A 25,945-nucleotide genomic window follows, 5' to 3' on the forward strand; every position below is an offset into this window, starting at 1 on the left:
TAATTTAGGATTTGATCTAGATGTATATTTTGAGGCTATCATTATACTCTTGGTTTTTGCAACATTTAACTTTAACTTATTTTCACTTACCCAGTTGGAAATTAGCACCATCTCATCTTGCAATAACCTATTAACAGACTCAGATTGTTCCGCCGCTACATACACGGTAGTATCATCTGCATAGATCTCCATTGATGCATTATTAAGTACTAATGGTAAATCATTAACGAAGATTGCATACAATAAGGGACCCAGGCAACTCCCTTGGGGCACTCCGGCATGGAGTTCCCTCATCTCGGATAGTGTGCCATTAAACATCACGCATTGTAGTCTTTTTTTTTTTTATATTTATTTTTTGGCGTTTTATCGCTTGATTGCTACTGGGCAGTCCAGTAGAGAAAGACAGAGGAGGAATGGGAGACAGAGTGGGGGGAAGACATTTGGCAAATAACGACGGGTTCGGGAGTCGAACCCGGGTCGGCCGTGTTGCGGCTGAGCTAGCTATGTGGTTCGCCACTGGGGCGCCACATTGTAGTCTATTAAGTAAGTAATTCTTTAACAACTTAATAGCACTTTCATTGAATTTATAAGCTGAAAGTTTCATGAGCAGAAGATCATGATCTATAATGTCGAATGCAGCGCTAAAATCCAGAAGCACAGCACCCACCATTGACTTCCTATCAATATGTGTAAGCCAGTTATCAGTCAGCGATGTGAGTGCTGTGTTTGTGGAGTAGCCAGCTTTGTATGCGTGTTGGTGATCTGAATTGATTCTGTTCCCATCAAAATAAGCTTGTACCTTTTTGTATATAATCTTTTCCATTAATTTACTCAAGGCAGGCAATATGCTTACAGGTCTACTATTTACTCCTGTGAAGGCCTCCCTACTGTTTTTGACAGCGGAGTGACCTTCGCAATCTTCCAGGACTGTGGAAAAATACCATTTTCAAAACATAAGTTGAAAATGTGACATAAAGGCTTGGCTACAAACGAACCCGCTAGCTGTAATAATCTACCATCTATATTGTCAAAGCCGCATGGCTTGCCATTTTTCATGCTCGACAAGAGTGTGTCCACCTCTTTGACACTTATCTTCGTGAATTCAAAGCTACACTCCTTTTCCTTCATAATTACATTTTTTATTATTGATTCAGAGTTTCCCATCCACAGATCCCATCTGACTTCCAATTGTGTCCACTTTATTAATAAAGAAGTTATTAAGGGCGGTTAGGTGGCGTAGCGGAGATTGCGTTCGTCACCAACCCTGGAGCTGTGTTCGCCTGTTCGAATCCAGCTCACAGCTCCAGGGTTGTCACCAGCTTGGCTGGCCGTTCACACTAATACAATTGGCTGTATTAGAGGGTGGGAGAAGCTGGCGGGGTGGGTCCGGGTCGTTGTAAACAGTGACTCCTACAGTTCGGTCGGGGCGCCTGCTAAGCGCGGATAGGACCTGAGTGGGATAGTGTGATCCTTCCACACGCTACGCCCTCTCAGGGAGGATCCGCGCTGCCAGGTGAAAAGAAGCGGTTGATTGGCTGGACGTGTGTCGGAGGAAGCACGTGATAGCCTCCACTCTCCCAGATGATCTGACTGTGGGGGGTAAGTGCGCAGCGACCAGGAAGGGGATTGGGAATTGGCATACGACTAACATTGGGATGGGAGAAAATCGGAGGAAAAATGGAGGGGGAAAAAGATCAATAAAAAATAAAAATAAAATAAAGAAGTTATTAAAGTAATTGGCTATTTCCACAGGTTTTGTAATAAACTTTCCCTCCACTTCTATGAAGGAAGGTGTCCTGATGAATGTATCCCTCCCCATAGCTTCATTAAGTGCCCTCCAAAGTTTTTTACTGTCATTTTTACATGGAGAGCTGCCAGGCATTGCTCAGCGACAGTGGAGAGTAGCCTCTGCGGGGCTCCGCGCACAACCTTTGCCATCAATATACACAGGGTTTGTACACCTTTTCCAAGGCAAAATGCAAGCACTTTTCAAGCATTTTCAAGGTGCATTTTCAAGATTTTCCAGCATCTTATGCGGCTGTGGTAAATTAAATATTTACTCAAAATGATTATTTCACTTCTTCCATCACATTAAATCAGATGTTATTGTGCTAAACAACCAAAATTATGTAGACTTGGCATCATATATAACTGATATATAGCTGAGCCGATGTGTTATGCAGTATGTCGTGTATGTCATAAATGTCATGATGAATTGAACATGGGGGACCCTGATGTAAACAAGACGAAAGTATTGCTCTGGTCTGCATCCCCTTAATAATTGTGTGTATTGAGCCGTACTGTATTGTACCCATTCTGCAATCTGTTAATAAAGTTTTCAGGGAAGAGAAATGAGGAGCTATCCCAAATGTGGTGAGGTATGCCACTTTATTCTCCCCACAAGTAAATTGCTTTGCTATCTCACTGTCAGGAAACATTGTTTGAAACATGGCCCCCATGTCATTACATGAATGGTAGGAATAGTGGCTGGTTACAGCTTTTGTTGCCCAGCATATTTCAGCTTGAAGTGTTGGATTAGAGGTAACAAATGATTTAATGGTGCCTGTGGTGTTGCTGGTTGACTGGTTCTTGGATGAGCCTGGGGATGGTAGAGGGGCAACTCCACTGCAAGCTCCTCCACTGGCTGCTCTGGCTCTCACTACACTGCTGGTTGTTGATGTGGATGTAGCTGTGCTGCTTGATGCATTGCTTGTCTGCTGGAAATAATCCACTAATGCAGGACCTGGATTTAGACGTGCTTTCATCAGAATTTGATGCTTCTTCCCTAAATAAAAAGGAGCAGCATGTTATAAATAAAACAAAGTGTTTTATTAATTTAATCTCACTGGTTGCACTTAACTTTAAGAGTATTTATTGTTTAATGTTGACATCTAATCTAAATGGATCATTATGATATATTATAAATGTATATTTCATTTTCATTTATAGGCTACTGCCTATGAATTTTAGACTGAGCCTAATGATGGCCTGGAATGAACCAACTACCTTAACATTATTATCCATGTAATTAACTGTAAAGGTCACGTTAGCTGTTAGATTGCATATTCCATAAATAAACATGCTAAAATTGGCCTGGCTCGTCACGTTTGATTGAAAACGTTATTAACAGATTGCAGAATGGGTACAATACACTATGGCTCAATACACACAATTGTTAAGGGGATGCAGACCAGAGAAATACTTTTGTCTTGTTTACATCAGGGTCCGCCATTTTCAATTCATCATAACATTTATGACATACACGACATACAGGTAGACAGTACGTTACTGCGTTCCAGACTACAACTGCTCCACACCAGTTCCACACCAGTCTCCGTAAATGTTCCGTTATAAAAATAAAATACCATTTCAATACACAACAAGTTTTCGTGTTTTGAAATACATGAAAGGAAATTAGCTAACGTTGATTTGCCTAACGTTACATGCTACAACACTGCGGTGAAAAACAGAGTCCGGTAAACACGAGTTTGTAATTCCATTAGTGTATTTTGCCTGTTACTTGACTATTTCGATTATTGAAGTGGTATTTTTATAACAAACATTTACGGAGACAGGTGTGGACTGTGGAGCACTTGTAGTCTCGAACTTAGTTACCTGGCGAGCCAGGCCGAGACACGTTAATAACACCCATGGCTCAGTGGCTCACCTTTCAACGTGGCTCGAACGTGCAGACTCCCCCAATCCCCATGGTAAAAATCTTCAAGTCCTTTCTGCATATTTTGCACACGGCTACTCGAGGATGTTCTCCTCTGAATTATATTTGATATCTCCGAGCCAGAGCTCATTAAAACGGCAGCCTCCCGGCATTTTGGCCACACACACACGCGCGCTGTTCTCATGGCACAGGTAAAAACACTACGGGGTGGGGCCGAGCCACATTTCATTTTGCATGAAAGGCGAACGCAAAATAGGCTCGCGAGTCGCTCCGACTTATTTTATTTCTTTGTCTAAAAACCAAACTATTCAGTCAGATAGCGATTTATTATTAAAGTATAAAATGCAATTACAATTTCAATAACTTTCCAGCACTTTATACACAATTCAAGCACATTTAAAACCTTGAAAACAGCACATTGAAATACAAGCATTTTCAAGGATTTCCAGCACCCGTACGAACCCTGCTGTGAATTTGACTGATTCATCCAGTCCCACGATGCGGATATTATTTCGCCTGTAGTAACGTTGGGTCTCGAGCTGCCTCTCCATTGCTTTCTCTTCGACTTCTTGTATTTTCTTCCGACATTCCTCCTGCACCTGTTTTATCTCCGCCGATAATTCTGTTAATCCATCGTTGAGGTTCTTCTCGTTCACTTGGACCCTCTGTGTAATTTCTATCACCGTATTCTCCACTGCCGTGATTCGCCCGGCCTGTACAACGGCTGCTTCCATAACCAGTTCGAATTTAGCATCGATGTGTGCTTTGAATTCCTCGATAGCGACCATCTGTTCCTTCATCAGGATAGTCAGAGAGTTGAAGTCGGGATGTGAAATTGCACTGCTTGTGTCAGATGATGTTGTGGGTACAATGATGGACCCGATGAGTTTGTTGGAGATTATCTTCTCAAATTCCCCTGCTTTATCTTTTACGGTATTTTTACACGTCGTTACCGTTGTGTCGTCAACTGCTGTCTCCCTCTCGGGGCCAGTCGTCGTTGGTCCCGGTATATTCTCTACTATAGTCCCCCCATCGGGGCTAGTCTCCAACGGTACCGCTGCTGCTTCAGCTGTGCCCTTCGAACGTGTCAAAACCGGCACCGTTGGAGGGGTTTTCTTTCCACTCTTTTTCTTATCATTAGTATCCATGTTGAGTCTTTCTGTCTTTTGATATAGTTAGTAGAAGGTCTTATCAATACATACGATGTGGTCTAATCTCTTTTGGTATTGTTCAAATAAGGTTTTTAAACGAAATTAACGTTGACGGGAGCGGAGCTATAACCAAACGCGTATCGCTTCACATTGCGTTCAAACCGGAAGTTTTTCATATTTTTATATTTCAGATTTGATTGCCTATATTTATGTCTTTCTACCATTACCCTGCCCATATCTGTACCTCCCCCCTGCCCCATGCTGCCCGAATTTTCCCAAGAGGACCAACAAAGGAATATCTTATCTTAACACTTTAACTGCCGGAAGACGCTTTTAGGCGTCCTTCGCCGCCATGCTCAAGTTGCCGAAGACGCCGTAACTCGTCTTTGATATCAATATTTCAAAAATCTGTGATCGGAATCATATTTCCTTTCCGGGGCCCTGAGACACAAGTGTGATCTCCTCTCAATCCTCTAGCGGTTCAAGACCGCCATCTGGTGGCCGATCGGCAGATCGAAAAAACGGATGTTACCTTTAACCCGGTAGGACTCACTCCATATGGGGTCCGGGCACTCGCTAGTGTTAGAGAGACTCAGTCTTCACACAGTGAACATCGATCGCTGCAAATAACTCGAAAAAACAACATGATTTGGACGTATATATTATTATACAACCTGGAAATGGACCGGATATTTCTATATCCCATAATAGGAAAATGTCTGTTCCACGCTCATCGCCCAACGGTGCGAGGAAGATACGGTAAGATTCAGCGTTATTTTTCAATGTGTACGATACTAACTGCTATGATGAACATTTGAGCCACATTAGATGAATGGTATAACGCTGCCCACGGAATTATAAACGCCCCCTCGGCCATCCAGTCAACATCAGATTACGTGTAGTAACTTCCAGAAGTCCGTCCAGTTGGATTTTTTTATATCGCGCCGATTGCTATCAAACTGTATTTGATCATCAATATAATGCATTTTGGGCTATAAATCACGTTCTGGAGAAAGCTGCAGAAAGAGATGAAAACATACTTATACTTTAGATCATATTTTAGTATGAATACGTGAATGAAAAAGTTTAACGTTCATACACCCTGAACAATACATATAGGACATTGAATGGGCCCTAATAATGGCAATTTAGCAATAGAATTTAAAAAGTTATAGCCCTGCAAAGAAGGGGAACTTCTACATAGACAAATAGAGCTGGCAACCTATGGTATATCATGAATTTAGCCTTAGGCAATCAAAGTGTTAACCACAAATCGAGATATAAAAGTAGATTTTTATAAAGTTAGGGTGAGTTTTCTACCAGACTAGGTACATATAATACAACAACAACAACAACAACAACAACAACAAAGTAGCTGTGCTTGGTTTACATGTTTTGAGTTTGTGTGAATACAAGCAAACTAGCAAGTACATAAAGAAATTATCTGCAGCCAAGCTATGTGCAAGCACACTGGGACACTTGCAAGCACACTGGGACACTGTTACAAGCACACTGGGACACTGTTACAAGTAGGGGTGCACGATATTGATTTTTTTGACCCAGATACCGATAACTTTATGCTCCTCAAGCCGATAACTGATACCGATAACTATTGTATTATACAATTCTTTTTGTAATGTATATTCCTGTAGTTTTGACCTAACCAGACAACAGAAATAAAAGCCAAGACAACAGTTTTGACTGATAGTGACCATATTTATTTTTCCAAATGAAAATTCACAATCAGTCAATAACTTATAATACATCCAACCTAACAAGTCACCTGCAACATCACCACCACTACGATGGTGTGTTAAAAGCCTACGACGACGGCGCGAGCACGCTTGTACCTATTGACGAGGCGTTTGCTAAATTAAAGAAGTTTGACAGAAATGACCCAAGGGCTCAAGCCGCTAGCTTTTAAGCAGTGCTTGGTGGTGCAAATTAACCTGGCTACTACGGAGCAATAAGTGACTGCGTATTCAACCAAGGGTTGCATCACAGTCATGAAAGAGGCTAGATTTGCAGCAGCTTTAGCTCCTCGCGCGTCGTCGTAGGCTTTAACACAATAACACACCATCGTAGCGGTGGTGATGTTGCAGGTGACTTGTTAGGTTGGATGTATTATAAGTTGTTGCCCTTTCCCTCCTTGTGGACCTTCTGCATTGCATTCGTTACAAATAGCAAGCGAACTTTTTTCCTCTGAAACTATTCCGACAGCCATCTTTGTTTACATCTGCGCTGCTTCAGAAACGTACGTGGCTACGTCACAGCCAAGAAAGGGAGCGCTGGATTTGTGCAAAACGCCCTGTTCCTAAACCACACGCTATCAGTCGTACCACAGTACTGGCAAAACGGGAGGAGCCCATAGTAAAAACAAACGCCCTTCATCCCAATTCACCCACACCACATTTTTTTTACCAAAAGATATATTATATTATCGGAGCTATTAATAACGTTATCGGGTTTATCGGGATGACGTCATAATTGCTGATATCGGCCCGATAATTATCGGCCCGATACTTATCGTGCATCCCTAGTTACAAGCACACTGGGACACTGTTACAAGCACACTGGGACACTGTTACAAGCCACCTGGGACGCTGTTACAAGCCACCTGGGACGCTGTTACAAGCCACCTGGGACGCTGTTACAAGCCACCTGGGACGCTGTTACAAGCCACCTGGGACGCTGTTACAAGCCACCTGGGACACTGTTACAAGCCACCTGGGACACTGTTACAAGCCACCTGGGACACTGTTACAAGCCACCTGGGACACTGTTACACGCCACCTGGGACACTGTTACACGCCACCTGGGACACTGTTACAAGCCACCTGGGACACTGTTACAAGCCACCTGGGACACTGTTACAAGCCACCTGAGACACTGTTACAAGCCACCTGGGACACTGTTACAAGCCACCTGGGACACTGTTACAAGCACACTGGGACACTGTTACAAGCCACCTGGGACACTGTTACAAGCCACCTGGGACACTGTTACAAGCCACCTGGGACGCTGTTACAAGCACACTGGGACACTGTTACAAGCCACCTGGGACACTGTTACAAGCCACCTGGGACACTGTTACAAGCCACCTGGGACGCTGTTACAAGCCACCTGGGACGCTGTTACAAGCACACTGGGACACTGTTACAAGCCACCTGGGACACGGTTACAAGCACAGTGGGATACTGTTACAAGCACACTGGGACACTGTTACAAGCCACCTGGGACACTGTTACAAGCCACCTGGGACACTGTTACAAGCCACCTGGGACGCTGTTACAAGCCACCTGGGACACGGTTACAAGCACACTGGGATACTGTTACAAGCACACTGGGACACTGTTACAAGCCACCTGGGACACTGTTACAAGCCACCTGGGACGCTGTTACAAGCCACCTGGGACGCTGTTACAAGCACACTGGGACACTGTTACAAGCCACCTGGGACACTGTTACAAGCACACTGGGATACTGTTACAAGCACACTGGGACACTGTTACAAGCCACCTGGGACGCTGTTACAAGCACACTGGGATACTGTTACAAGCACACTGGGACACTGTTACAAGCCACCTGGGACGCTGTTACAAGCACACTGGGACACTGTTACAAGCCACCTGGGACACTGTTACAAGCCAACTGGGACACTGTTACAAGCACACTGGGACACTGTTACAAGCACACTGGGACACTGTTACAAGCCACCTGGGACACTGTTACAAGCACACTGGGACACTGTTACAAGCCACCTGGGACACTGTTACAAGCCACCTGGGACACTGTTACAAGCCACCTGGGACGCTGTTACAAGCCACCTGGGACGCTGTTACAAGCCACCTGGGACGCTGTTACAAGCCACCTGGGACACTGTTACAAGCCACCTGGGACACTGTTACAAGCCACCTGGGACACTGTTACAAGCCACCTGGGACACTGTTACAAGCCACCTGGGACACTGTTACAAGCACACTGGGACACTGTTACAAGCCACCTGGGACACTGTTACAAGCCACCTGGGACACTGTTACAAGCCACCTGGGCAGGGCTGTACGCTAAGCTTTTTCACTAGGGGCACACTTGCCCCTAAATTAGAAATTTAGGGGCAAAAAATATGTTTTAGGGGCAAATTTTTAAATAACAATTTTACCATTATAGTGCAAAAAAATATGTTCCTCCTGCCTCATTACTGTGGTCCTTTTATTTAACATTTAAGTGCTTTTGTTGTCAGGTTTGTATCTTTTATAATGAACCAACTAGGGCTGGGCGATATGGCCTAAATATGATATCACGATATTTTCTGACCTTTCGGCGATACACGATACACATCACAATGTTTTTCTTTTTTACCCCAAACAATTCATTATGAGGCTTACCAAGACAGTATGAGTTTGCAAGCTAACATTAAAGACAAAATAAAATACCCATGCATTTAGCATTTTTATATTATATATTAGATTTAGATTATTGGATTATTAGATTATATATTGCATATATTTAGCAATGAGATATTATATGATTTAGATATGAAATATGATGAATTGAAAATGGGGGACCCTGATGTAAACAAGACAAAAGTCTTTCTCTGGTCTGCATCCCCTTAACAATTGTATGTATTGAGCTGTACTGTACCCATTCTGCAATATGTTAATAAAGTTTTAAATCAATCAATCAATCAATCAATAGCATTTTAGCATTTTTAGGAAACTACTGTATATTTGTATGTCTCTAAATGTTTTGATGAATTGAAAATGGAGGACCCTTATGTAAAAAAGCCGAAAGTCTTTCTCTGGTCTTCATCCTCCTGTACTGTATTGTACCCATTATGCAATCTGTTAATAAAGTTCTCATTCATTCATTCTGACGGAAAACAGAATAATTTTGATTGACAGTAGAGTCTGCCAATTACGTCACAACGCTTGCACCCGCCCTGCTGTTCTTAGCACCAATCGGCAAGCGCATTCGTTTTTGACGTCCTGAATGCCCTGTGTGTTGACAACAACAAAGCTACTAACATTAGCTCCCCGCGGCCCACGAGTAGGAGACCAGTGCTCTGCAGGATGACTAAATGAGGCATAATGATTTTACCTCAACAAATGTTATAATAAAAGCCTTTCCATACATCTGTCTGATTGAAAACTTTATTAACAGACCGTGGAATGGGCATATCTCAGCACGGGCTGAGATATGAACAAGTAACGTGTGGACCAGATTGACGCAACACAAGGTTTACACAACAGCCCCCACCCCTTGTTTTATTGTATTTGTACCTGTACTACCTGCTGTCAGCTGTTTATCTCTCTCTGTGAGCTTGATTAGCTCACGTTAGCTAGCGTTAGCTCCGCGGCTAACCCTGAACTAAATCAATGACTAGGTTCTAAAGCATTTCGAGTAGTTTTCACTGCACATAGAAGCAGCCAAATAGCGGGAGAATTTCGGGAGCATATGGCCAAAACCCAGTTAGGAACCATCGATTCCCATCCCTACTACTAACTTTACTTTTCTTCATAGCTAAATCAGACAGTCAGCCAGTCTATCAGAGTGAGTGCTCAGTTGATTTTCCCCGCTGATCATACCCGAGTGCTCAGCGTCATCACACGCCTTGGATCATTTAGGAGTGAAATGCGAATGCAAGGCTTGAAATCCCTACTCGCAAGCCCGCCCCCAAATATTATTTACCAATCGCAACGGCCAATTAAAGGGGCAATTCGCGACGAGATCATCGCAGCGTACAGCCCTGCACCTGGGACACTGTTACAAGCCACCTGGGACACTGTTACAAGCCACCTGGGACGCTGTTACAAGCACACTGGGACACTGTTACAAGCCACCTGGGACACGGTTACAAGCACACTGGGATACTGTTACAAGCACACTGGGACACTGTTACAAGCCACCTGGGACACTGTTACAAGCCACCTGGGACACTGTTACAAGCCACCTGGGACACTGTTACAAGCCACCTGGGACGCTGTTACAAGCACACTGGGATACTGTTACAAGCACACTGGGACATTGTTACAAGCCACCTGGGACGCTGTTACAAGCACACTGGGACACTGTTACAAGCCACCTGGGACACTGTTACAAGCCACCTGGGACACTGTTACAAGCCACCTGGAACACTGTTACAAGCCACCTGGGACACTGTTACAAGCCACCTGGGACACGGTTACAAGCCACCTGGGACACTGTTACAAGCCACCTGGGACGCTGTTACAAGCACACTGGGACACTGTTACAAGCCACCTGGGACACTGTTACAAGTGTTACAAGCCACCTGGGACACTGTTACAAGCACACTGGGACACTGTTACAAGCCACCTGGGACACGGTTACAACAGGGTTTCCGTTAGAATAAATTGTTGCCGGCCTCAGTGTCCAAATGAGAGAAATTCCGGTCAGAGTTTATTGAGCTTAAAAACAATTGATAGGCAAAAGAATGACAACAAAACAAAAGAATGACATCAAGGCATGTAGATTTATAATATTTTGACTTAAAACTAGGCTACTTTTGCGTATAAAGCCATTATATTCCAAATAAAATAAGTCCTGAGACTCCATGCTGCTGCCGACTTTAAATCAAATAGGTGTCTGTGGGCAGTCGCCCGACAATAATAAACAGCAGTCTGTTATAATCACATTTTTATGAGCTAACGAATTCCGTTATATTGGACATTTGTATTAATTATATCAAGCGAAGAACTGAGAAATTTGGCAGAGAGAGACGGCAACATTACGTGGGTTTGCGTGACGACTCTCTCTCTCTCCACCTCCCAACGACTTATTTGCGAGAGTATGTCGATGCAGAGCAGCAGATTCAGCTGTTATTGGCTCTTTTCTGGCTCTATCTGGGGACCGCACAGCAGCGCCCCGCACCCAACATTGAATTGCCAATGGCTGAATTGGAGTACTGCAATGGCCGCTGTAATGGCCGCTGCTGCTCCGGCTCTGCAGCTACACATGCACTCGCAAAACCCAGCACTAAGCTCTCGCTGACAACATTATTATACCTGCTTGGTGAAGCAACGATGAAACAAATGTAATGATTGTTTCGTTCATCGCATAGGCCATTTAATTTTAGCCTATTTTAATACAATTCAAATAATCAAATTGTGCTTCGACTCAGGGAATTATTTTCACCGGACATTAAGACCGGAGAGATTAAATATGTTGGACTTCAACAGATTTTGCCGGTCAAATACCGGTAATTACCGGCTAACGGAAACGCTGGGTTACAAGCCACCTGGGACACTGTTACAAGCACACTGGGACTGTTGCAGCTGCGATGCGTTGAGGGTGCACTGCTCTCACCTGCATACTCAGGGTAGCAGATGGTCAGAGGGCTCTTCTTGATCTTCTCCTCAAACAGATCCTTCTTGTTGAGGAAGAGGATGATGGAGGTCTCTGTGAACCACTTGTTGTTGCAGATGGAGTCAAACAGCTTCATGCTCTCGTGCATTCGGTTCTGAGGGAGACAGAACAAGAGATGAACGGTGAACTCGGTGCAACCCCCCCAACCAAAGGAGGATGGACGGACGAAAACAGGACGTGTGGCGGGAGGGAGGAGTGTTTACCATCTCCTCGTCTTCAGCCAGCACCAGGTCGTAGTCGCTCAGAGCCACGCAGAAGATGATGGCGGTGACGCCCTCGAAGCAGTGGATCCACTTCTTCCTCTCCGACCTCTGACCGCCCACATCAAACATTCTGCAGAGGGAACAACCAGCACAAACTGTTAGGGCACACACAGACATGTGCACACATGCACCGGCACACACCAAATGTGCCCCATCCTCACAACAGACCAGGGCTCTACGCTAACCTTTTTCCCAAGGAGCACATGTGCTCCTAAATAAAAAAAAATATAGGAGCTCACAAAGAAATTTAGGAGCACAGTGAAAGAATTTCAAGTAACAGTTTATTAAAAAACAAATTATTACATGCATATTATACTAGGGGTGGACGGTATAAACGGTATACGGTATAAACGGTATCAATTTGCTCTACGGTATGGATTTTGACTATACCTTGTAACCGGTAAAGCAGCTCTAAAATAGCAATGACGTCATGTAACCACAGCGCGACTATTTCACTCGTATTTGCCCCTAAAAATAGATCGAATTAGTTATAGATAATAGATATGTGCAAACTGGAAAAAGTTATTTAGGAGCACAGAGGCTTCGCGCAGTGGGCGTGTCAACACGCAATTGTCATTTCATAATAAACACAGAAGCGAACTAGCTCTTCAGCCCTGCGTTGCACACAGCTGTGTGACTTCTCTCGCGAGTCGCGCAGTTTCTATGTGTAATGTAAACTCTGCGACGAGTCCAATGGTCTAACATGCTTTGCATCCTCGCCATTCTGGAATGCCCACGCCGCGCTAAAACCTTATGTAATGTTAACTGTCGATGTGCTGGTAGCCTCGGCAAGCTAACGTTAGCTTGCTCCAGCAGCTTGTCGATGTGCTAGAGCCTCGGCAAGCTAACGTTAGCTTGCTCCAGGAGCTTGTCGATGTGCTGGAGCCTCGGCAAGCTAACGTTAGCTTGCTCCAGCAGCTTGTCGATGTGCTGGAGCCTCGGCAAGCTAACGGTAGCTGGCTCCAGCAGCTGTCGATGTGCTGGAGCCTCGGCAAGCTAACGTTAGCTTGCTCCAGCAGCTTGTCGATGTGCTGGAGCCTCGGCAAGCTAACGTTAGCTGGCTCCAGCAGCTTGTCGATGTGCTGGAGCCTCGGCAAGCTAACGGTAGCTGGCTCCAGCAGCTTGTCGATGTGCTGGAGCCTCGGCAAGTTAACGGTAGCTGGCTCCACTAGCAGCCCCCTCCCTCCCTCCCTCCCTCTCTCTCCCTCTCTGCTAACAATCCTGATTCGATTCTTGAACCTATTTAATTAAAAAGGAAGATATTGATGGACATTAGCTATAGTATAGCTCAGCAGCTGTACCAGTGTTTTACCCCTTCAGAAGCATTTATATAGACATTTTAAGATAAGTTAATATACCGTGATTATATATACCGTTACCGTCTATGCTTCAAATTATACCGTGATATAAATTTTAGACCATACCGTCCAGCCCTATATTATACTGTGCGTGTGCATACTAAGGGACAAACATCTGTGCAATAGCACATACCAGCAAAATCAGACATTGGCCCATGCCTACTAGACACAAAGGATATCTGTTGTCAAGTTGCTTTTGTATCATATGTTGTAGTGATACCAACATTTTGACTTTGATACAGATAGGAAAGGTAATGAAATATATTATGGGGGTGCTTAATGTCTGAAGGAGTCGACTGAAGGCTTCTTGTTCTCTGCGAAAGCATGCAATTGGTCCACTGATGGATACATCTTGATATTTGTCTAGTCCAGGGTTTCCGTTAGAAAATATTGTTGCCGGTCTCCGTGTCCTGGAAGATTTCAATCTCCCGGACAAATGTGAGAAATTCCGGTCAGTTTATTGAGCTTAAAAACAATTGATAGGCAGGCTATATAAAGAATGACATCCTCAAGGCATGTAGATTTATAATATTAACTTAAAACTAGGCTACTTTTGCGTATACAGTCATTATATTCCAAATAAAATAAGTCCCTCGAGACTCCGTGCTGCTGCTGACTTGATATCAAATAGGTGTCTGTTGGCATTCGGCCCGACATTAAACAGCAGTCTGTTATAATAACATTTTTATGAGCTAACGAATTCCGTTATATTGGACATTTGTATTAATTATATCAAGTGAAGAACTGAGAAATTTGGCAGAGAGAGACGGCAACATTATCGTGGGGTTCACTGAAACGTTCAACGAAGCGATAAACTAATCCCAATAGTATGCAACTGCAGAGCCGCAGAGCCAGCGGCGCCATCAGGTCCGGTCTGGGGACCGCTCAGCAGCACCACCCACCCAGTGGCTGAATTGCCAATGGCTGAATTGGAGTATTGCACTGTGCGGGCACAACTGTGAGCTATGCGGCTCTGCAGTTGAATGCTTCTCGCTAATCCAGCATCAGCTCCCGCCCCGCCATTCTCATCAGCAAACCACAGGTCGCGCTGCAAACTTGCTGTGCGCGTGATATGATATAGGAAGGAACACACATCGTTGTCATTATTAGACCTGCTTGGTGAAGCAACAATGAAACAAATGTAACTATTTTAATATAATTCAAATTGTGCTTAGAGGGAATTATTTTCACAGGACATTATGACCGGAGATATTTAAATATGTCGGACTTCAACAGATTTCCCCGGTAAAAAAAACGGTAATTACCGGACAACGGAAACGCTGGTCTAGTCTAGTGTGTTCATTAGATGGGTGAAATCCTCTTTCAGTGCATCTGTGCCTGTTTTCTTAGGCAGTTAGCCTCTGGTATGCATGCGATTAGCGTTAGCCACGCTTCTAGGCCTCTTTGCTTTTGGAAAGAATGATAAATAAAAAAACAATACAAAAAAAAATTGCATTCGACTAAGAGGTTGGCAGTCGACTACGGCTCCTTTTGATCGATTAGTCAACTATTCGACTAATGGGGGTCAGCCCTAACACACCAAAAGGGCCCCCGCCCCCTACACAACAGACATGTGCACGCATGCACTAGCACACACACCAAACTAATTTAAACTCTTGACAATGTGTGCCCTGAATGAAGGTTAATCTTCATTGGTAGTTTGATTTTAACACACCATTAAACTTATACAATGGTTATTGGAGCTCAGGTGGGACTTTATTATAGTCCAGTGTGAATTTTTAAGCATATTATGAAACATTTGAGAACATTTCAACATTATTTAAAACATCTTCTCTGCCTCCAAATTATGTAACATTCTTGCGGAATGTAAACCAATCCAGAAAGTTAAAAGCGACCACTTTTCTGAATGAATTCTTTGTCTGCACACATGGTTAAAAATGTAAAAATGAAAGTACCAAAAGAGCAACTATCATCAAGTGACTGAATGTTAGGCCTGGTGCTGCTCACTTGAAGTGCAGGTCCTTGAAGGTGAAGTGTGTCTCCACGATACCAGTGGTCTTCACTCTGGTCCTGAGCACATCCTGCTGGGTAGGAACATAGGCCCCATGGGCTATCCTGTCCAGGTCATTCAGATAGCTGTGGGGAGGGAGAGAGGGAGATAGAAGAGAGGGGGGAAAAGGAGAGAGAGAGAAGAGAGGAGAGAGAAGAGAGAAGAGAGAAGAGAGAAGAGAGAAGAGAGAAGAGAGAAGAGAGGAGAGAGGAGAGAGGAGAGAGGAGAGAGAGAGAGAGAGAGAGAAAGAGAGAGAGAGAGAGAGAAAGGGAAAGAACAAAAAGGAGAAGAAATAGCCATAGGAGAAGAATAAAGAGGGGTCAAAAGGAGAAGACAGAATGCAGGGTGAAGGATAAGAACGCCGGTCTCTTGTCAGCTACAAGACAAAACAAGAGTCTATCTTCTAAGATTGAAAGTTCCCATCTTCTAAGATTCGTTTTTAGGCTTGCGATATGGTTTCAACTTTCTCATAACCTTAGAAAAATAAATAGTTAGTTCACTAAAACCTACAGATTGGCAAGATTAGCAAAGCAAAAATACACACAACATACATGGTATGGAGCAATCTAGAATCCAATCTATGGAATTGCCTAGATATTTGTGATGAATCGAGACCCTTGAATTTAATTCTCACTTTGAAATTGAAGTGAAATTCCTAAAAGATAAGCACCCCCTACATTTTATAAATATTAAAGTGGTAAGGGCACTTCACAAAAAAAAAACTATGCATTTTGCGCATAATCTCACACATCCAAAAACTGTAAACAGTTTTGCACACATTCATTTAGTTTGACAGTAATTGAGTCAATTTGTTTGAATATGGCCAACAGTGATGTCATCACGGACATTGAATCCATATGTTGTTAATTACAACACCATGAAATGATTAGATAAAACAATTTCAATATCTTGTCTTATATGGACTGCTAACTAGTAATTTAATTGAGGTGTAATTAACACAACACAAGGATTCAATGTCGCCGATGACATATGGCCATATTCAAACTAATTTACTTTCAATAAGTGTCCAACTAAATTAATGCATAGAGTTTTTGGATGAGTGAGATTATGTGCAAAAGAAATCAACATTGTTTAAATCAACATCAATCACCCGAGGTTGTAGATTTCTCAAAATCATGTATTTTTGGTTGGATTTCTCTTTTTTCAGACTAGACAATTTCTTTAAATTAAAACATAACTTTAAAAGAGGAACTACCGTATGCAAAATTCCTCTGGTCTAAGACAGTCCAAATAATGTTAGTGAATACAAACAAATCACCTTCCAAATCCAAAAACCAGAGCACTAAAACTAAAACGTGATGTCATCAGGTATAAAGTCTGAAGCTGCTCCATAGACATTAGGCATGTTCGAGATTGATTTCGGCTCGCCTCGGAAATAGACGAGTAGACGAGTGCAGCCGGGGGAGGAGTGAGAACGTCGGACACTTCAGATTTGACGACAGCCTGCTCGTCTAGTCTCGCATGGCAGATACGCGTTCACGTTACCACACAAACACCTGTCCAGCTCATTATAATGCGATGGCCGGGTGCACAATTAGATCAGATTCAAATGTACAGCACACCATATACTGCTATAGTGGAATATACTATTCATACTCCATAATGTATACCATCTTGTTGCGCGCTCCTGGCCACCGCAGCACGCACGTACACACACACAGCTGAATAATTCTGTTTTGCATCAATATATATATATATACTGTATATTGAGGCAAACAGAATTATATATACAGTATATATTGAGGCAAAACAGACAACGCGTGTGTATGTGTGTGTATGTGTGCGGGATACAGTATCAGCTCAGCTGCTGCATCGTTAATGAACTATAGATTTATATGGAATTCGTTAATCTATCTAGCGATTGGGTTAACTGAGAGCCAGATTGCTTAGAAGAGTACTGTACATAGAGCGGTAATGCTCAGATTGCTCATTGAGTCATGACTATAAATGCAAAACAGGGCGGCTACGTGGCGTAGTGGGCAAGGTGCTCGCCACGAATGCGGAGACGCTGGGCTCGCCTGTTCGAGCCCAGCGCTCCACATTGCTTTCAGTTTAGCTGGTCGTTCATACTAATACACATTGGCCGTATTAGGGGGTGGGAAACTGATGGGTGGGGATCGGGCGTTGTGGACAGCGACTCCTACAGGTCGGTTGGTGCGCCTGCGCAGTAGAATCAGGAAGTGTCGGGGGCAGCGTGAGCCTCCCACGCGTTACTCCTCGCCACTGAGAGATCGAGCTGCGCAGGTGAAAAGATGCGACTGCTGTTACCTCAAGTACCGGAGGGGACTTGTGCTATGTATGACTTAGTCCACATTGCAGCCGGCTTGTGGGAGGCAAGAAACACCGTTCGTGACAGGGGAGGGTTGAATTGGATGATACGAAATTGGGATGGGAGAAAAATATAGAAAATGGGAGAAAAAGTGGATCAAAAAAAGACTATAAATGCAAAACATAATTGTCGTATTTATTATCATTATAATTATTTAATTCCGATGATAGAAACAGTCCGTCTGTAGAATCGACTTGAAGAAGCAATCACCGTTTGTTCAGGGGGGTTGATATATTGTTATTTTGATATAAACTCCGACAGGATTCATTACTCTGATAAAAATAATTTGGTGTCCGACAGCTTGAAGTTTATCATGATGATATGATAACTTTATTTGAGGAAGCTCTTGGTACCCAAACTCCTGTATCCAATAATAATAATAAATATATCTGATAGACGGGTAGACGGGACCCGTACTGTATTGCAATCGGTTAATAAAGTTTTCAATCAATCAATCAAACGTCTCATAACTTCCTCTTGTGGGCGTGGCTGGTGGTGACAACCAGGTGACAACTTTTCTGAGCCAATAGGCAATTTGCGCAACGATAGCAAGTCGTTCCCCATCATGTATTTGCGTGGAGCAGTCGGGTGAGAGGTACTGTGGCGCCTCGCTCTGAAGGCTGAGCGTGGCTCGCTCCCGTGAGAGTTCCGCGCCTCGCCTTGTCAGATTTCCAGAGCAAGTCGGACAACATTCTAACCGGCATGCAACGTGCTTGGCGAGGCCGTAGTAAAACCTGGGCAGATCTGCGTCTGCCTCGCCAATCTCGAACACGCCTAATGACTTGGTAAAGATGGTGAGGATGACACAGAGCACCCAGGATAATGTTCTGAGTGGGGGACAGTGGCTCAAGAGGTTCCCGGTTCGAGTCGCACTCTTCCCGGGCAGTGTGTCGAAGTGTCCTTGAGCAAGACACTTGACCCCTAATTGCTCCCGATGAGCAGGTTGGCACCTTGCATGGTTGCCTCCGCTGTTGGTGTGTGAATGTGTGAGTAAATGGGTGAATGTGAGAAAGAAAATGTAAAGCGCTTTGGATAAAAGGGCTATATAAATGCACCATTTACCATTTATACAGGTATATGTTCTGAATTGAAAACACTACAATAGAATAAAGCTCATTTGGATATAAAAAAGATAAACGTTCTGTGGGTCCATGAAATCAGTCTCCTATTCATGGTCAATGGAGCAGGTCCAGACTTCAGGGCTTTCCCTAAACAATGGCATAGGGGCGCAGCGCCACTATGACAACGTGCCAGCGCCACCATGTGCTTTACAGTGAAAGCTTGGGGCCAGCTTAGAAACAGACACATCATTGTCTAATACATGATTCCTCAGTCCTCTGTGTGTGTGTGTGTGTGTGTGTGTGTGTGTGTGTGTGTGTGTGTGTGTGTTTTCATGTTCAACGTTAAACTAATGTGTAACCTAATACATTGTACTTAAATAACTAACTTTTTTGGAACTTACCCTTGTGTTTGCCATTTTATTGAAATTATGTTTTGCATAGCCCCCCTCCGGACCACCCCCTAGTTGTGACTCGGTACCATCTTGAAAACCGTGGGGAAAGCCCTGTGACTATACCTGATGACATCACAAGTTTCAGTCTTACTCCTCTGGTCTCTGGCTTTGGGAGAGAGAGAGTAGCTCATGTTCACAAACGATTGAACTTACCTAAGCCATGGAAATAAAACATTAGTCCTACTGAGTGTAGTGCCAATCAGATGTATGTACAGAGTTGTATTATATAAATATTAAATAGATATGACTACTACTGGGCAGCAGCCTACTAGTAAGAGTAGGATATGTATATGTATGGAGAACTAACGGCGGCAGAACTCAAGAACGACTAGGAACGTGCAGGTGTACAAGCAAGTATATGTGGGGTTATATGCAGGTATATTCAGATAAATATGGGCATAGGCCTGCCACGATAACACATTTTGCTGGGCAATTAATTGCCCCCGAAAATATCGCGATAAGCGATGTTATTGCGACCGGTTAGAGAATTTTTTTTTGGAGAAATGTATTTCCCAAAAGTTCTCAATTTTCTTTAAAAACTTCACTAATATAATGATAATAGCATAATAATGCAAGGACGCCGTTTCAAAGTGCAATAAACTTTTATTTAACATTGGAAGACATAAATATCCTAAATTAAAAAAAATGCTCAGTTTGATTGTTTATTATAAAACAAACTGAAACTGGAAACTGGCTTTTTGTGTCATCCTTTTAACATGTACATGTATTATTAATGTACCTTGCGGTACCATGTACAAAATGTTAAGGATGTTATGAGGAAAACGCTGTACAAAATAAACGTATTTTCTGGTGTTTTAGACTTTTATTTTGAAACCCACCCACCGGTCCGGAGCCGAAGTATTGTTGTTATTATCCTAGCAGAACGTAATGAGCACCGCGGCCAACTTGTCTCGTCCGGTTCTGTGTTTTTGACCTAATGATAAAACAAATGTTGAGATTGTTGGTGAACAACTAACTTTAGGTTAGTTTTAACGTTCTAAACTACTAACGTTAGATGCAGCTACTACAGGCAATCAACGATGAGGAGGAAGCGTCAAAGCCGTATAGGATAGAATAGCCCTGTGGTTAGAGCTGCCGCGGTATTGATGTTTTCCTTACCGCACACATTTGCAATATATTTCCTACCGCCGCGGTATTACCGCACACACACACAAAAAAAAAAAAGTTTGAATGCATTTTTTTTGTAGTCTACTCTTTATATAGCATATAGCCTGCCTCTAGTCTAAATGTCTATCTTTAGAGGATGACTTTGCAGCATGAATATTGTTTGGGATTCGGCATGCACGCATTCGTTATTAAAAGTGAAACACTGATTCGAAGTCTCCCCTCGGTGTCGCGCCCGCCGGTTACCCCCCCGACCCTTTCTTCTTCTTATTATTATAACGTTACTACTTATGATTACAAAGGCATTCGATTTGTGGCATTAACGTTAGTATAGTTACACGTTCGTATTTACCGGACCACATAGCAAGGCAAGCGTTACTCAATTAATATCTAAGTTCCTTTCTTTGCTCAGAGCGTGCCGAGTTGTACCCATTCTGCGGTCTGTTAATAAAGTTTTCAATCAGACAAGTGTATAGAACGAAGGGCTTTTATTATAACATTTCGTTGCAGTAAAATCATTATGCCTCGTTCCCTGAGGAGCGACGGTACGTCGGTAATACACTCCGGTCTCCGGTGGGAGCTAACGTATATTAGCCGTGTTGTGACTGAGCTCTGATCAATGGCTGAGATTCAGGAAGTAAAAGCACTGCAAGACGATCCAACGTGTGAAGCGTCTCTCTTCTGACCAATCAGTGGTCTGCAATGTTTCATGTGACTTTTCTGGTACCCAATAGGGTCGCTTGGAATCTCGACAGAGAAGTAGGGTATATCTGCAGAGCCGCAAGCCCAACGAGAGCGTAATAATAATAATAATATAATAAAAAACAGCGGTGATGCCGGTATTCAGCCCAACGCTGCGGTGGGCATGATGTAACAGCGATACCGCGGTAATACCGATACCGCGGCAGCTCTACCTGTGGTGCGTAGGCACGGGAGCGCAACTCGATTACCTGTTATAATAAATTAATTCATGTTTAACTTGTCCCCGTGTCCAGTCCTTTGACTAGCCCCACCCGTTCATTGTAAACAATGATGCATGTAATTTTATTAAGGTTATTCTGTGTTGTAGCTATGCTATACGTTGTATTTCGTTTGTTAGCTATTTAGCTAATGTTGTTAGCATTGAATGAGCATCAAGTAACGCTAGATCTTTAATCTTTATTTAGCAGTCCAGTTTCTCCGGGCAGTAGCGAGTAACTACTTGGGTCTAAAAATAGCTAACGTTACACTACAACGAACGCTACTTGGTTAAAAGGAGCAACACTATTGAGAAATGTAGTTAAGCTATGTGGCGTTGCTACTGCCCAACATACATGGTGCTCACAGGAGCTCCCGTGCTGTGCTCTAGTAACGCCAGCGGCCCGCCTCCCCAGTGACTGACGAGAGGTACTGGTTCCGCCTCATTAAAACAAACGCGCAAATAGCAATTAATCGTGCCCGTCAAAATCATTGCATTCATTTTAATTATCGCGCCGATTAATCGATTTATTGCTTATCGCGGCAGGCCTATATGGGCATATACAGTATATATGCTGTGATATAAATACAGGGTATCTGCAGGTTTAGCCCAGTCAGATTTAAGGCTTTTTAAGACTTTTTAATGCCACTCAGAATTAAATTTAATACCAATTTCACGATAACAAAATGGCAAAAATCATGGGTACTCTCAGTACACTCATTCAAGGGTACTACGACTATGCCTGGCTACACCTCATGGTACCAAAGCACCTCAAAGGTACTAAAAACAAGATTACAAACATCACAAAACAAACTGGTCAGACTACTGCTTAACCTCACTCCTAAAACCCACTTTACCCCTGCCCACATTCAAAACCGCTCTTTAAGAGCACCTACGGGAGGCTGCAATTCGAAACTGGCCACCGTAAATGTCCAACCCCCCCCCCCCCCCCCCCCCCCTAATGTACAGTCTCATCCCCATCATATATATATAATATTTTCTGTTAGGATCTCTGGGTAACAGTACTGTATATTATTTGCATATCGTATATGTCACAAATGTAACAGTACTACAGTATATACCTGTATGTCATGCATGTCCCTATGCCATAAATGTCATGATGTCATGTATGTTTTTACTGTATTTATTTCTGTATATTTTATTTCATTTTTATTCTATTTTACTCTACTCTTATCCCAGGCAACTTGATTGATTTGTGTTATTATTCTAATTAGTGACCTGTCCTGTCTAAATGTTTAAATGTTGAGCGATTTGCAGTGTCAAATTTCCCACGGGATAATAAAAGTATTTCTATTCTATCTATTCTATGTTGTGTATGTTTTTGATTGATTGATTGAAAACTTTATTAACAGATTGCAGAATGGGTACAATACAGTACAGCTCAATACACACAATTGTTAAGGGGATGCAGACCAGAGAAAGACTTTCGTCTTGTTTACATCAGGGTCCCCCATTTTCAATTCATCAGGAATGTCTATATGAATTGAAAATGGGGGACCCTGATGTAAACAAGACAAACGTCTTTCTCTGGTCTGCATCCCCTTATTATTGTGTGTATGTACTGTATTGTACACATTCTGCAATCTGTTAAATAAAGTTTTCATTCATCCAGTTGTTTTGTTTTTGTGGTTTGGTTGAATGAATACTTTATTTAACAGATTTCAGAATGGGTACAATACAGTACAGCTCAATACACACAATAATAAGGGGATGCAGACCAGAGAAAGACTTTCGTCTTGTTTACATCAGGGTCCCCCATTTTCAATTCATCATAACATTTATGACATACACATATACAGTACGTTACTGCGTTCCAACCTACAACTGCTCCACACCAGTTCCACGCCAGTCTCCGTAAATGTTCAGTTATAAAAATAAAATACCATTTCAATACACAACAAGTTTTCGTGTTTTGAAATACATGAAAGGAAATTAGCTAACGTTGATTCGCCTAACGTTAAGGCTTTGCTACATGCTGCGTATTTCAAAACACTGCGGTGAAAACAGAGTCCGGTAAACACAAGTTTGTAATTCCAATAGTGTATTCTGCCTGTTACTTGACTATTTCGATTATTGAAGTGGTATTTTTAAAACTAACATTTACGGAGACCGGTGTGGAGCACTTGTAGTGTCGAGCCAGGCTGAGACACGTTAATAATATGATCCATTAGCTCACCTTGCATGTGGCTCGAAAGTGCACTCTCCCCCATCGTAAAAATCTTCAAGTCCTTTCTGCATATTTTGCAGACGGCTACTCGAGGATGTTCTCCTCTTTTCAACCATGACTTATATTTGATATTTTCGAGCCAGAGCTCATTAAAACGGCAGCCTCCCGGCATTTTGACCACACACACGCGCGGCGTCGCGCGCTGTTCTCAGATAGCACAGCTAAAAACACTACGGGTAGAGCCGAGCCACATTTCATTTTGCGTGAAAGGCGATTTCAAAATAGGCTCAATCGAATCGCTCCGACTTATTTTATTTCTTTGTCTAAACAAACCAAACTATTCAGTCAGATAGCGATTTATTATTAAATCTATGTCTTTGTCTATGGCATTTTTAAGACCTCTGAAAATGGATTTAAGACATTTTAAGACAAACTAAGGCCTTAATTATTGATAAACAAATTTAAGACTTTTTAAGACTTTTTAAGGATCCGCGGACACCCTGAAATATATACGTGTGTAAATATGCTGCATATTCAGCACTGTAATTGAGTGACTCACTATGCTGCAGAGTCGTTGAGCTGGTACTCTCGGGAGCGGCTGAAGCAGGCCTGCACCCCTCCGTCCTTCCACAGGCGCTGGATGACGCCGGCCAGCTCCCCCGTCATGAAGCCCTCCTCCGCCGAGCCCGCCAGGACAAACAGCTGCCGAGCGTCGTCCTGCAGAGACAAGTTGTCCCCAGTTAGGGACTTGTTCCCTTCAGAATCCATTGACATTTCTGTGCCCATCTCTGTGCACACTTCAACCCACTTATCAAATTCTTTCACCAATGATGATATGATTAGGCAACGGCACAAAACATACATACATCACTCTGAGTCACATTTATCAGTGTGGTGTTGCGCCACTCCCACCAACAGCATTAGTTTACAAAGAGGAGACATGCTGTGAAAACACAGAAGGAACTAACATCCCAGCCTTATATCCGCCAAAAAAGAGCTGTTAAAATTGGTAGTGTGGGAGCATTTAGTTTCAAACCTTTATTTAAACTCAAAAGGGCAACAGAGGTTTCCCTAATTTACAGTTACGTCGAAAGCACATACAGAAATTAGCACATACACAAATAAAGCATACAAAAAATATCACACAGCATATAAAATCATAACATTAAGGCAACAAGATGAAGCAAAGAGCAAGGATAAAGAATAAATTAAAACATGTACAGCTTGATTGACAAATGTTGGAGATCAAGGTTTTAAACTCCGCAACAGAGGGGAGAATCAAGGACTGTTGAGTTCATTCCATGAGTTAGAGGCATCAAAGCAAAATGCAGATTTACCCTGTTCAGAGGAAACTCGGGGGACCTTAACCTCGACCCGGTACCGACCCAGCCCCGGGACGTTTCGAGGACGATTTGGCGACCTCTAGCGGCTCGGGTGTGCATATTTTTTAATACAATATATATCGAATTAAAACCCTATTTGTTGCCTGTCGATTGCCATTTCAGGCGACAAAATCCATTCAGCGGTTCTCAATTACATGCCGATATGTGAGGTACATGGTACAAAGTACATGGCAGATTTTTTTTTTATATACCACCCCGACTCCAGAGGCTCTAGCTCCGTCAATCAAGTTCAAGTTTCTTTAATAGTTGTCATACAGAAGTACAGAATACTTTTATACAAAATGCTTCTTACTGTTACGCTCCAGAGACTGTGCTAGACAAGATAAGTATGAAATAAAATAAAGTACAGGGGGTACGAGCTAGAGCATATGTGTGTAGGGTATTAGATAGCAGGTATTAGGTGTATATCCTGTATAAGACATTTAACTAAATGGTGACTTCATTGGATGTGCACTGTTAATTAATGCTTGTATATCTTATCTTGTGTTGTCATGTTTGTTAATGTGTTTGTTTAAAAAATTATAAAAAAATAAAATAAAGTAGCATGTAAAAAGAAGTAAAAATAG

General features: G+C 42.8%; 1 protein-coding gene across 1 annotated transcript in view; it reads right to left on the bottom strand.

The window, feature by feature from the left end:
• The window catches only part of LOC311245574 (guanine nucleotide-binding protein G(i) subunit alpha-1), a 70,381-nt gene that overhangs the window by 8,891 nt on the left and 35,545 nt on the right, over nt 1–25,945 (bottom strand). The window contains exons 4-7 of the mRNA XM_084335467.1: nt 24,536–24,693; nt 15,800–15,928; nt 12,414–12,543; nt 12,151–12,304 (exon numbers count right to left, since the gene is read on the bottom strand). Of these exons, the coding sequence (XP_084191593.1) occupies nt 12,151–12,304; nt 12,414–12,543; nt 15,800–15,928; nt 24,536–24,693 (571 nt within the window). The remainder of the gene's footprint in view (nt 1–12,150; nt 12,305–12,413; nt 12,544–15,799; nt 15,929–24,535; nt 24,694–25,945) is intronic.

Source organism: Notolepis coatsorum, assembly GCF_963971535.1.
Source record: "Notolepis coatsorum genome assembly, chromosome: 18".
Classification (NCBI taxonomy): Eukaryota; Metazoa; Chordata; class Actinopteri; order Aulopiformes; family Paralepididae; genus Notolepis; species Notolepis coatsorum.